We start from the raw sequence: 14,093 nt of genomic DNA on the forward strand, positions 1-14,093 counted from the left end.
TATTGAACTGTTGTATAAAATCAGTATCACATTTGCAATCATGCAGATATTTGGGGAAAAGTCACTCTCGCTTGTGTGATACTGCTAAACTACATCATTTGTAGACAAAAACCCCTTTGCCCTCATTTCTTGAATTTTAGTGGCATTTTAACAGCACTCAAATAAAAATCTAAATCTAAAGAATTTAGCCACATGTTAGAATAATAATGTAGTGATGAAGACTCATGCTGGACATTCATGATGTCCAACTACAGTGGGACTACAGTTCTTATAGTTTGCACAATGACAATAAAGTTGAATCTAATTTAATATAAGTACAGCTCAGAGAAAATAAATGAAATGTTTTTGGCCCTTTTAACATCTAAAACTTTGCAAAGGCATTTTTTATTTCTACATGTTTCCAAAAGAGATGATTGTAAGGTGTGTATGAGTTGATCGTGATGGATGGACGCAGCCAGAGCATGTGCAAGATCATCACAGCCTCTGAAGCACAAGCCCGTCAGCGCATGCAAACACACACACACGCGTGATCACGGGAGATCAAACACACACACACGCGTGATCAAACAAGCAGACGGAGCGTCGTCGGTGTCTACAAGCGTCTCGCTCTGAGGGTTTGATACAGAGAAGCGTCTCTACCTGTTGGTCTAGTGCCATTTACATTGACTGTCGCTGTGTTGACTGGTGTACTCCGCTGAGCTGAGGAGATTCACACACACACACACACACGCACACGCGCACACACACACACACACACACACACACACACACACACACACACCAGCGTCTGAGCAAGCACAGTATCACAGACACTAGGGTCAATGGACAAATAATCTGGTCTTTAATAATGTTCTCAAGACGTGAGCACTAAAACTGTATTCATGGAATGTTTTTTTCTGAAATGTTTTGAAAACGTTTTTTAACTGTTTCTGGAAGTTTTCGGAATGTTCAGAAAAAAACTGTTTTTTGATCATTTCGGAATGTTCATTTAAAAGTAACGAAGCCATGATGATTGAAGAATGATAAAATGGAATGTTCGTTTTTGGAAATGGATTTTTTTTTTTTTGCATTTAAAAAACGGCGTTTTGAATGTTCAGAGAACATCCAGAATTAATGTTTTTAACTCAGCTTAATGGGAACGCTAACAAAACGTTTTTAGAACAGATTTTTTATCAGCTCGGATCTTCATCATGTTTGTGTTTTTAAGCATTTTAACTTAATATCTTCAGTCATTTCGCTTCTCCAGTAAATGTATGTTGATTTAATAATGTTTAGATATTTGTGCTGGAAAACAAGACAGAAACACTGAGGAATAGCATTATTATATAGTTAACGAGTTTGATCTAACTTTTTGAATAACTGTATTAATTATCCTTGCTTTTATTTTGTGATTATTTTTATTCCTTTCTATGTAAAGCACTTTGAATTGGCAGTGTATGAAATGTGCTATAGAAATAAACTTGCCTTGTCTAGCCTCACTGCTAGTTGTGTATCATAACCTTTCCACCTTCATTAGAAACCCATCATGACGCTGTTTAATGTGATGATTATGTAATTCTATCAGGCGTTTCACAAGAGAAGCCTCTCTACACTGAACACAAGTTTGTCTTCGTTTACATCATGAATCATGTGTTCATCTTTAAGGAATGCGCTTTATTCTGCAACTCAACAGAAGTTCTCCAGCTAAAGCAGAATCTGAGGATCTGATATCACAGGTTAAGGACAGCGAGACCCAGTCCTGCTCGAGCTTCTGTCTGGAGACTCTCTGTTAATGGAGGAGAGAATAAAGAGAAGAAGAGACGCCGCAGAAGAAGACGAGAGCTGATGATGACACTGAGATGCGGACAGACAACAGCAGACACACACACTCCAGACACACTCGATGATGAGATGAGGATCACGACACACACACGTCAGTCAGTTCATATCACAATAACTTTACATAGCATCACTTTTACTGAATAAACAACTAATATTATATACAGTTTTTACTATTACAAATACAATTTAAAAAATAAAATATACAGATAGATAGATAGATAGATAGATAGATAGATAGATAGATAGATAGATAGATAGATAGATAGATAGATAGATAGCAGGGTTTCCGTTGTCAGGTAATTACCGGACATTGGCCGGAAAAAAAATGAAATGTCCGACAAAATTAAATCTCTCCGGTCAAATTGTCCGATTAAAATTGCCTAATAATCCCGCCCCCCCAACACAATCTGAATTTGAGAATAAGCCTAAAATGTATAAAGCAAAAATACACCGACCTTTGGCTATGTTATAAAGGAACAGGCTCTACCGTTTGAAAGTTATTAAACATTATTACATGGCTTGGTTGAATTCCAATGTGGAATGCGGTCTGTTATTTCTTGATATCAGACGCTGCGAAGCACTAGCGGCGCCAGGATTTTGATTATAGGTGGGCCTCCAGAAAACTGGATGGGCCAGTTAAAATAAACCAAAAAATAAAAAAATTAAATAAAAACAGGTTCCCCTTCATCTCCGTTTCAGCGCTTTTCTGGACACTGAGGACAGCGACTCAGTAGCCTACCTGAATTTAATGCGTAAAAAAAAATGATTTTTTTTTGTTGCTTTTTTAATACAATTACAATTTCATTTAATTTATTGTTTAATACAATTATAGGCCTATTATTTTTAGTTTATTAACAGCAACAACAGCTGTAAAGATGAAGTTGACGATTGCCATCTCCATATGAACGTGCCAATAGAGAGAAATGCACATCATGGATTACATAATCAGAGAGTAGCCTATTTCTTTTCGTTTTAAATTGTTAAAAAGACATTTCAAGCTTTCTTAAGATATATTTCATGTCTGTGAAGCCTATACGCTGAGTTTAGTTAAATTAGGATGAGATGCGCTCCAGTTCACGAGCAATGCAAGTGACCGTGCGGGCGCCTGCATGATTAGGCCTATCGTCTGCTATATTTGCTGCTTATTTATTAAATACAGGCAATTGGTTGATAAAAAAATTATTAAAATTAAGATACAATTTATACAAAACGAAATTCACTTCAAAAAGTCTTTCTACAAAACCAAACTTAATTAAGTGGTCAAAATCATGTCTGACCCGCTCCATGTCTCTCGATATTGCGCATCCTATCCTACTCGTGCGGTTCACTTTTCATACCAACATAAATTAAAAAATAACATTATAATATTTTAACAAATATTAAACTAAATGAGCTTATTTAATGGCTACAACACGTATAGTAGACCTAGACTCTCGCTGCAGAATCGGATCAAGACGAAGCAGCGAAGTCGCCTAACAAGGTTACGCGGCTTATGCGCATTGCAGGTTGTGGAGAGACACTGGGAAGTTCGCTTGAGTAAAATCAATAGGCTTCAGATATTCTATGTGGGGAAGAGGGATTGGTTTGTTAAACTATGAATGTGAAACCATAGTAAAAACAATTGGCGTTGATTGACGCCAATCGGACGTTCATGTTTTTTTTCCGTTTTTTTATTTGAAAGTTAGGCTAATAAACATGTTGCATTCGGCCTGATTATGTCATTTTTTAAGTTACATAGCCTTCCTCCAGTTTTCCTCAACTTGACAAATTAAGAGGCGATATTTGACCGGCATATCATCAAAATGTCCGGAAAACGAAACCTCTGCCGGTCACTTTGACCGGCACCATTTTTTTCTAGCGGAAACTCTGATAGATAGATAGATAGATAGATAGATAGACAGACAGATATAGATAGATAGATAGATAGATAGACAGACAGATATAGATAGATAGATAGATAGATAGACAGACAGATATAGATAGATAGATAGATAGAGCAAACACACCTCCATCTAGACTGCGGGACATGGTGTAGCGTTTGCTGGTGGAGCGCTCGAAGAACGGCGCGGGTCTGACGATCTGGGAACTGGCCCGTCGGGTCTGAGCTTGAGTTCTGCCGCTGTAGCGAAACTTGGACCCGAGCGTGAGGAACTTCTTCGGTGGAGTCTCTGGAGAAACCAGCCTGTCGAGATCAAACCATGATTCCCTACAGGTCCGAACGCAACAGGCAAACAGGAACAACAGGAACATCCACAGATCGACGCTCACCTGAAGAACGTGTGATGCTCCACACACACCTTCCACAGTCTCTTCGCCGCTCTGTGGTTGGGGAGTTTAAAGCCGATTGTGCTCTCAAACTGCTCAAACTGAAGACCAAAACACACACATCGTCAGAACACTTCATAATGACAGGTGTGCTCCCCTCGACCGTAAGTGGACTTCACATGGTATTCTGCCATCTTAAAGGGATAGTTCACCCAAAAATGAAAATTAGCCCATGATTTACTCTCCCTCAAATCATCCTAGGTGTATATGACATTCTTCTTTCAGACGAACACAATCTGAGTTATATTAAAAAATGTCCTGACTCTTCCAAGCTTTATAATGGCAATGAATTCCATAAAAGTGCATCTATCCATCATAAAAGCGCATCTATCATCATAAAAGTGCATCTATCCATCATAAAAGTGCATCTATCCATCATAAAAGTGCATCTATCCATCATAAAAGTGCAACTATCATCATAAAAGTGCATCTGTCCATCATAAAAGTGCATCTATCCATCATAAAAGTGCAACTATCATCATAAAAGTGCATCTATCCATCATAAAAGTGCATCTATCCATCATAAAAGTGCAACTATCATCATAAAAGTGCATCTGTCCATCATAAAAGTGCATCTATCATCATAAAAGCGCATCTATCCATCATAAAAGTGCATCTATCCATCATAAAAGTGCAACTATCATCATAAAAGTGTATCTATCCATCATAAAAGCGCATCTATCATCATAAAAGTGCAACTATCATCATAAAAGTGCATCTGTCCATCATAAAAGCGCATCTATCCATCATAAAAGTGCAACTATCATCATAAAAGTGCATCTGTCCATCATAAAAGCGCATCTATCATCATAAAAGCGCATCTATCCATCATAAAAGTGCATCTATCCATCATAAAAGTGCAACTATCATCATAAAAGTGTATCTATCCATCATAAAAGCGCATCTATCATCATAAAAGCGCATCTATCATCATAAAAGTGCAACTATCATCATAAAAGTGCATCTGTCCATCATAAAAGCGCATCTATCCATCATAAAAGTGCAACTATCATCATAAAAGTGCATCTGTCCATCATAAAAGCGCATCTATCATCATAAAAGCGCATCTATCCATCATAAAAGTGCATCTATCCATCATAAAAGTGCAACTATCATCATAAAAGTGTATCTATCCATCATAAAAGCGCATCTATCATCATAAAAGCGCATCTATCCATCATAAAAGTGCATCTATCCATCATAAAAGTGCAACTATCATCATAAAAGTGTATCTATCCATCATAAAAGCGCATCTATCATCATAAAAGCGCATCTATCCATCATAAAAGTGCAACTATCATCATAAAAGTGTATCTATCCATCATAAAAGCGCATCTATCATCATAAAAGCGCATCTATCATCATAAAAGTGCATCTGTCCATCATAAAAGTGCATCTATCCATCATAAAAGTGCATCTATCCATCATAAAAGTGCAACTATCATCATAAAAGTGCATCTGTCCATCATAAAAGTGCATCTATCCATCATAAAAGTGCAACTATCATCATAAAAGTGCATCTGTCCATCATAAAAGTGCATCTATCCATCATAAAAGTGCATCTATCCATCATAAAAGTGCATCTATCCATCATAAAAGTGCAACTATCATCATAAAAGTGCATCTGTCCATCATAAAAGCGCATCTATCCATCATAAAAGTGCATCTATCCATCATAAAAGTGCATCTGTCCATCATAAAAGTGCATCTGTCCATCATAAAAGCGCATCTATCATCATAAAAGCGCATCTATCCATCATAAAAGTGCATCTATCCATCATAAAAGTGCATCTGTCCATCATAAAAGTGCATCTATCCATGATAAAAGCGCATCTATCCATCATAAAAGCGCATCTGTCCATGATAAAAGTGCATCTATCCATCATAAAAGTGCATCTGTCCATCATAAAAGTGCATCTGTCCATCATAAAAGCGCATCTATCATCATAAAAGCGCATCTATCCATCATAAAAGTGCATCTGTCCATCATAAAAGTGCATCTGTCCATGATAAAAGCGCATCTATCCATCATAAAAGCGCATCTGTCCATGATAAAAGCGCATCTATCCATCATAAAAGTGCATCTATCCATGATAAAAGTGCATCTGTCCATCATAAAAGTGCATCTGTCCATCATAAAAGTGCATCTGTCCATCATAAAAGTGCATCTGTCCATCATAAAAGCGCATCTATCATCATAAAAGCGCATCTATCCATCATAAAAGTGCATCTGTCCATCATAAAAGTGCATCTGTCCATCATAAAAGCGCATCTATCATCATAAAAGCGCATCTATCCATCATAAAAGTGCATCTGTCCATCATAAAAGTGCATCTGTCCATGATAAAAGCGCATCTATCCATCATAAAAGCGCATCCATCCATGATAAAAGTGCATCTGTCCATCATAAAAGTGCATCTATCCATGATAAAAGTGCATCTATCCATCATAAAAGTGCATCTATCCATGATAAAAGCGCATCTATCCATCATAAAAGCGCATCTGTCCATGATAAAAGCGCATCTATCCATCATAAAAGTGCATCTATCCATGATAAAAGTGCATCTATCCATCATAAAAATGCATTATCCATGATAAAAGTGCATCTATCCATCATAAAAGTGCATCTATCCATGATAAAAGCGCATCTATTCATCCTAAAAGTGCATCTATCATTGTTGCCTTTCTTTGAAGACGTTGCAGGGCGTCCAAATGAGCGATTATTGTCAGCCAAGTTCACTGCAAAAATGTTTTTCTCACTTAGTATTTTTGTCTTGTTTCCAGTTCAAATATCAAAAAAATCTTAAATCAAGATTCATTTACTAGATGAGTAAAATGCCATAAGATATTATGTCTTGTTTTCCGGGGGAATTAATCAAAAGCGAGTTTTTACTTAAAACAAGCAAACTTTTGATTAATTCCCCCAGAGAACAAGACATAATATCTTATGGCATTTTACTCATCTAGTAAATGAATCTTGATTTAAGATTTTTTTTTATATTTGAACTGGAAACAAGACAAAAATCCTAAGTAAGAAAAGCATTTTGTGCAGTTTCCGTGTGTGATGTAACGCACCTCATCAGAAGCGTCAGCAGAACGGATGACCTCTCACCTCTCCTGGACGGATCTTGATGTAGAAGTTATTGCGTTTGTAGGAGATCTTGAGGACTTTGGGCCAGGCGAAGCGGTTGATGCGAAGTCTGTCTCGATAGATGAGGAGTCCAGACGAACACACGCCCAACATGATCTCCACCCCCTCAGAATCCTGGCACACCATTGGATCAGAGAGGTGCCAATCATCATCACACACTCATGCTCAAACAAATGCCAATGATTCTCCAATTCATGAGTGGAAGCCAAACAGATCTGGCCTGAGAGATGGATAGAGAGTATTCTATCTATCTATCTATCTATCTATCTATCTATCTATCTATCTATCTATCCATCCATCCATCCATCCATCCATCCATCTAGTATCTAGGATTGTAGAGGGATTGTGGGAAAAATGGCACAATTCACATCTCTAGTGGGTATTTTGATCAGGTCTACTGTAGGAAACCGGGTCAGAACCACGACGAAGCTTCCCGAAACTCGCTCAGAGGAAAACTGATCAGAGATCATTGAAGCATCAATGTGGTCTCAGACGTTTCTCCTAAAATTCTTTAGGAAAGAGACGCGAATTCTTCAAAGTTTTCAGTGAGGAGCAGATCAGATCATTTGATGAGAAATTAAGTTAATCTCTGACTTCTGACTGCAATTTATCTTGGCAAATCTTGAGACGTTATTGAGGTGTTTTTCTCAGGAGAAAAATATTTAAATGCAGAAGTGACTGGGAGAAATAACTGAGATTGTAAAGGGAATATTCATCCAAAAATGATCATTCTGGCATCATTTACTTTCCCTCATGTCGTTCAATCCTTTTTGAATTTAAAGCAGATATTTTGAGAAATGTAGTGTCGTTTAGTTCCAGCGTTCTTCAAAATATCGGCATTAAAATAGGGTTATTATTATGAACTAAAACATCTCTGATGATTAAAATGAAGCTTAAGGCGAGACACTACAGGTGAATAGGGTAAAAAATTTAACTAGCAGATATCACCATGAAACCTTCCCAGTTGATTACCTACATTAAGATGAGGAAAAAATGTATTATAAGCTTTCTGTAATTTAATGTTTAAATATGCAAATTAGGCAATATCTAAGTAAATATGCACTAATTTGCATATATTTTAAAAAACGAAATCTGAGTATTGGATAAAGCCAGGTTAAAAATTATTTTTTCATTGTGTTCACATATTAGATGGGAAAAAAATTACAGAGGGATTTATGGATATCTACTTATGTTATCCTGTAAATCAGAAAATACTGTCAATAGCCTTAAAAAAATTATTTTCGCCATGGTTTTTGGAATAAAATGTTATATAAATCAGGCTAAGAATAATATATTTACAAATCCCTCTGTAAATGTCTTCATAATATAACTAGGTACAAGACTGGAAAGTTTGGTGTATATCGGAGCTACTGAAGTGGAGATTTCGGACTTGGAGTTTGAGAGAAAAGTCATTTTGAGAAAACGGCTATAAAGATTTATCATCAGCCAATGAGATCGCGCATTCAGCCCTTTTACTTTCACGATTGGTTGCTGATAAAAAGGAAATGACCATATTTGGATCCGACAGCATTGTACAGGAGAGAGAGAGCTTTCTAGCGGTGTGTGTGAGGACCGGCTGACGGCAGAGATCGATTTTGTTGAATTTATGAGAAATCTACAGACGCAAACAGACAAAGTGTAATAAAATAAAGACCTAAATGTGTATTTCAGACTTTTTTTCACCACAAGTCTGAAAGAAGACATGTTATTGAAGACAAATATCCAAAAATTGACCAGTAATAAAACCCCGATGTTTTTGCCTGCCGTGTCTCGCCTTAATGCAGATATTTTGAGAACTGTAGTGTCGTTTAGTCCCAGCGTTCTTCAAAATATCGGCATTAAAGTAGGGTTATTATTGTGAACTAAAACATCTCTGATCATTAAAATGAAGCTAAAACTATCTGTATTCGGGTAAATGATGACAGAATGACATCTTCGTCTGAACTCTCCCTTTAAAGATCTCTCATGTGTGGTTTCTCCGTCCTGGATCCCCAGGCGCTCCCGGTGAACGGGTTCGGCTCGCCCGTGAGCTTCGGCGGATGAGCATGAGGAAAGGAGCAGGTTCTCGACAAACGCACATGGAGAATCTGAAGGTAACACAGTCTTTGCTCAGACAATGATTCGGTTCATGGCCATGCACAAAGACACACACACACACACACAGAGACACACACATATACACCAATGCATCTTACCTCTCCTTTAGCTGGAGAAAAGCAGTGAAAGAATCGTCCTATCAACTAGATCATCCGTAAGAGGGGAAGAAGAGAAGAGCGGCTGATCTAACCGGACGTCAGCGGTCTGTCTGTTCAATAATCACTATATGAGGTGATGGATGATATGAAGCATCATCTGGGTATGAATATCGGCAGAAGAGCTTCAGGTTCACCGAACCCATATTAAAGAAAACAAGCGTATTCAAAGAGCCTCAACGAGGAAATATACAGATGCTTTATCAGCGAAATCAATATATCAGCTGATCAATCACCTTATCAACAGAGAATTGATGCTAAAACCATTTTTATGCATCATCTAATCTGGGAAATTTTATATGTGAGTTCATAGTTTTCCAATAATTGTAATGAAATATGGGTAACACTATATGATACGGTTGCATCTGTTAACATTAGTTAAGTAACATGAACCAACAATACTTTCAATCTCAGTGCATGTTAATTTTAACATTTATATATATATATATATATATTAGAGCTGGACAATGATTAATCGCATCCAAAATAAAAGTTTGTGTTTACATAATATATGTGTGTGTGTACTGTGTATAATTATTTTATATAAATACACACATATGCATATATATATTTAAGAAATATTTGCATGCATATACTGTATATTAATTTTTTTACATAATTTATATTATATATAAATACAAATATTTTATATATAAATAAAAAAATATATATAAAGTGTATTTATATATACAAAATAATTATACACAGTACACACACATATATTATGTAAACACAAACTTTTATTTTGGATGCGATTAAATCGTGATTGCCCAGCACTAATATATTTATATATATATATATATATATATATATATAAACTACTGAAGGTTTCAAAGAAAACGACCGATTCAAGATTCTGCCAATATTCAGAATAGATTCTTAAGCGTTTATAAATAATCCTCTTCTATCTTGACATTATGAACTGTCTGTCATGTGTGGCTGTCAATATCTGGCTTGTGTCGATTGTGACCCAGAACGACCCGGCCCGAATCAGAGTCACACTGAACATCTGACAGATCGACACCAGAAACAATGACAACGATAAACACTGAACACAAAACACTGAATCGTGTGTGTGTGTGTGTGTGTGTGTGCTGAAGATACAGACACATTTACATGCAAAATCACTTGAATCAATGACAAAAATCTCCATCAATCATGATGTGTGTGTGTGTGTGTGTGTGTGTGTTTCACGTGTACCTTTGCATGATGAAGGTCGACTCCATACATGGACAGTTTCTTTACATTCTCCAGAAAATGCATCTCAGCTTCGGCCGGCGTCATTCCTCTGAGACACACACACACAAACGGATCTGAGGTTATTAACACTTTGAAGTCAAACATGTTTTTCTGTAGAATATTGATTGACACTGTTATTGAACTGAACTAAATCAATATAGAAACGTCCAGTTTTTTTTTAATTAAAATTATTGGTTATGTGAACGTTAAGGAAACATTCCATTACCATTGTCTCATTCTTCAATCATTATATGAGCGTTACTTCATTCCGAATCAAGAATACCCCTTAATCTCACCGTCCCACTAGCGGGACATTTAAGTTTACTTCACTATATTACAATTAAATCCTAATCTAACCATGACAAACTATATATCGTTGGAAAGGTCTAAGACTCCTAAATAGATATTTTAAGACTGTTTTTTGTTAAAAAATTATGTAGGAACAGAAATAGATGAATTTATGACAAGAGTGCACCTAATAAAATCTACATAATAACAGGAGTTCTGGCGTTTGTCACAAAAAGTCGACACACACACTTTTAATAACTGAAACGTTGGTTTTCATGCTAAAATTTCATAAGAAAACATATAATCTAGTATTTGTCAATAAAAAATTAGAAAATAATATTATCTTCTAAAAAGTATAATATATATTATCCTCTAAAATATAATATTATCTTTTTTTGTCGCCTTTTTTATTACGTTACATATTTTAGTAGTTATCATAAATTAGGTATCATTTGAAAGCTTACGATCTCAGAATTCATCCTGTGAAAACTGTTTTGAAATTGGACATCGTGTTACCATAGAAACGGTACTCTAAATTATTTTATCAGACTCCTCCCCTTTTGGACGTCATTATTTCATAATTTATGATCAAAATATTTTCTAATCTTGACAAAACACATATTGTCAGAAAGGTCTGAGTCTCAAGGTTCCATATTTTGTGACAGAAGTGATATTTGGACAGAAATGTATTAATTTGTTATGGCAGAATGCATACAGTTAAATTCAATGGAATTCAATGTCACCCAGTGGCTATTTTTGGTATTACGCCTAAACAAAATCTCATGGGAACTTCAATTTTTGTGAAATCAACTTCAAATTTGGAACACAACTTGGTTAGATATATGGCTATGATTTTATAGTAATTTTATAGTAAAAAATATTTTGTAAAATATCTATTTAATATAAAAGAAAAAATATTAAGTACAGTATATTTGATTTACTGTAAATTTAAACTTCCATAACTTGTTCATACTTTAATTTTTGAAAGTGCTTTCACTTCAGCAATAATCTGCTGAGTATTTTCTTTAAAACAAGACCAAACTTTTTGTTTGGTTTATATTCCAAAGCATTCTTGAATTACAATTAAAATTACAAGTTTGAATAGTGCATTTTAATGTCCATTTTCAGAAAGGGGGGGTGACAGCTAAGGGGTTTAAACTTTTTTTAAAGAGTAATGTTCAGAAAAAAAACATTGCATGAATGATGTATAAATAAAGTTTTGAGAACATCATTAAAGACCAAATAACGTTGAATGAACGTTCTATTAACGTTACTGGAAGAACGTTTGTTCATAACTTTGAGAAGGTCCGAATGTTCGGCTCTAGACCCGGTCAGCCGGAGGACGAGACTCACTTGTAGTTCTTGTGCAGGTCCATGATCTTCTCCTCCATCTCTTTGGTCTGATGAGGCGCGAACCGAAACTCGCTGACGTACTCGTAGCCGTACTCGTCCGGGTCGTGGTCGCCCAGCTCCGACTGAACCGTGTACGAGCCCAGGACCGTGTGTGTGGCGAACGAACACGGCAGACGGCCCGAGATGATGTCATCCCTCAGCTGCAGACACAGGTAATACCTGACGGACAGACGGACGTCGCATTATTATTATTATTATTATTATTTCTATTAGATACTCAAAAGTTTTGGATCGGTAAGATTGTTAATGTTTTAAAAGAAGTCTCTTCTACTCACCAAGGCTGTGTTTATTTGATTAAAAATACAGTAAAAATATTATTGGAAATATTATTGTAACATAAATCATCTGTTCTCTATGTGAATATACAGTAAAGTGTAATTTATTCCTGTGATCAAAGCTGAGTTTTCAGCATCATTACTCCAGTCTTCAGTGTCACATGATCCTTCAGAAATCACTCTAATATGATGATCTGATGATCAAGAAATATTTATGATTATTATCAGTGTTGAAAACAGTTTGTATGTTTGTGGAAACTGTGATACATTTTATTTTTCAGGATTCTTTGATGAATATAAAGTTTAAAAGAACAGCATTTATCTGAAATAGAAGCTTTTGTAACATTATAAATGTCTTTACTGTAAATTTTGATCAATTTAATTCATCCTTTATGAATAAAAGTATTGATTTCTTTTATTTATTTCCCCCCAAAAAATAAAATAAATATTCTTGCTGACCTCAGACTTTTGAACGGTAGAGTTTAATGTTACAAAATCTTCTATTTCAGATAAATGCTGTTTTTTTATTTCTATTCATCAAAGAATCCTGAAATAAAACTGTTTTCAACACTGATAATAATCATAAATGTTTCTTGAGCATCAAATCATCATTTTAGAGTGATTTCTGAAGGATCATGTGACACTGAAGTAATGATGCTGAAAATGACAGGAATAAATTACACTTTACTGTATATTCACATAGAAAACAGATGATTTACATTAGAATAATATTTCAGATTTTTTTCTGTTTTTACTGTATTTTTAATCAAATAAACACAGCCTTGGTGAGTAGAAGAGACTTCTTTTAAAAACATAAAAAATCGTACTGATCCGAAACCTTTGACGGGTGGTGTGTGTGATAGATCTGTTTCGCATGAGTCGGACCTGGTGATGTCTTCAGAAAGCAGCGCCGGTTCAGGAGGATAAAACTTCACGTTAAATGAGAAATTCCAGGCGACACCTGAAGAAAAAAACCCATGGAGTTCAAACGCAGCACATGAAGACAGCACAGGTGTCTATATCGAGAGTACTTCACCTCTGATCTGCTTCTTCATGTCTTTGGAAGGATCCAGCCAGTTCTGAAACGAATCGTTCAGATGAATCACGACTCACTGAATCAGTGTTCAAAGCTTCACTGCATCTGTGTGAATCTCACTGTACCTTTTGATTCTCCACGTCACGGAAAGTGATTCCGAAGTAATCTTTCTCCAGGAGATTGAGATGTTCACAGACTTTATCGAACAGAACCTGACCTTTATCACGCTTCTGTGGAGAGAGAAATAATAATATTAAGCAGAATAAAGGGGCGGGGCCTGGTTGAGTTAGTCA

The 14,093-nt window shown here is 35.9% G+C and overlaps 1 protein-coding gene across 3 annotated transcripts in view; it reads right to left on the reverse strand.

The window, feature by feature from the left end:
* epb41l3a (erythrocyte membrane protein band 4.1-like 3a) overlaps positions 1 to 14,093 on the reverse strand; it is a 55,835-nt gene that overhangs the window by 26,919 nt on the left and 14,823 nt on the right. For all 3 annotated transcript variants that reach the window (XM_084103526.1, XM_084103528.1, XM_084103527.1), the window contains 10 exons: positions 13,926 to 14,030; positions 13,801 to 13,843; positions 13,650 to 13,725; positions 12,430 to 12,648; positions 10,750 to 10,837; positions 9,493 to 9,537; positions 7,259 to 7,411; positions 4,090 to 4,187; positions 3,828 to 4,003; positions 640 to 699 (listed from right to left, as the gene is read on the reverse strand). In XM_084103526.1, the coding sequence (XP_083959652.1) occupies positions 640 to 699; positions 3,828 to 4,003; positions 4,090 to 4,187; positions 7,259 to 7,411; positions 9,493 to 9,537; positions 10,750 to 10,837; positions 12,430 to 12,648; positions 13,650 to 13,725; positions 13,801 to 13,843; positions 13,926 to 14,030 (1,063 nt within the window). The remainder of the gene's footprint in view (positions 1 to 639; positions 700 to 3,827; positions 4,004 to 4,089; positions 4,188 to 7,258; positions 7,412 to 9,492; positions 9,538 to 10,749; positions 10,838 to 12,429; positions 12,649 to 13,649; positions 13,726 to 13,800; positions 13,844 to 13,925; positions 14,031 to 14,093) is intronic.

The sequence above is a fragment of the Abramis brama genome, assembly GCF_963993115.1.
Source record: "Abramis brama genome assembly, chromosome: 24".
Taxonomy (NCBI): Eukaryota; Metazoa; Chordata; class Actinopteri; order Cypriniformes; family Leuciscidae; genus Abramis; species Abramis brama.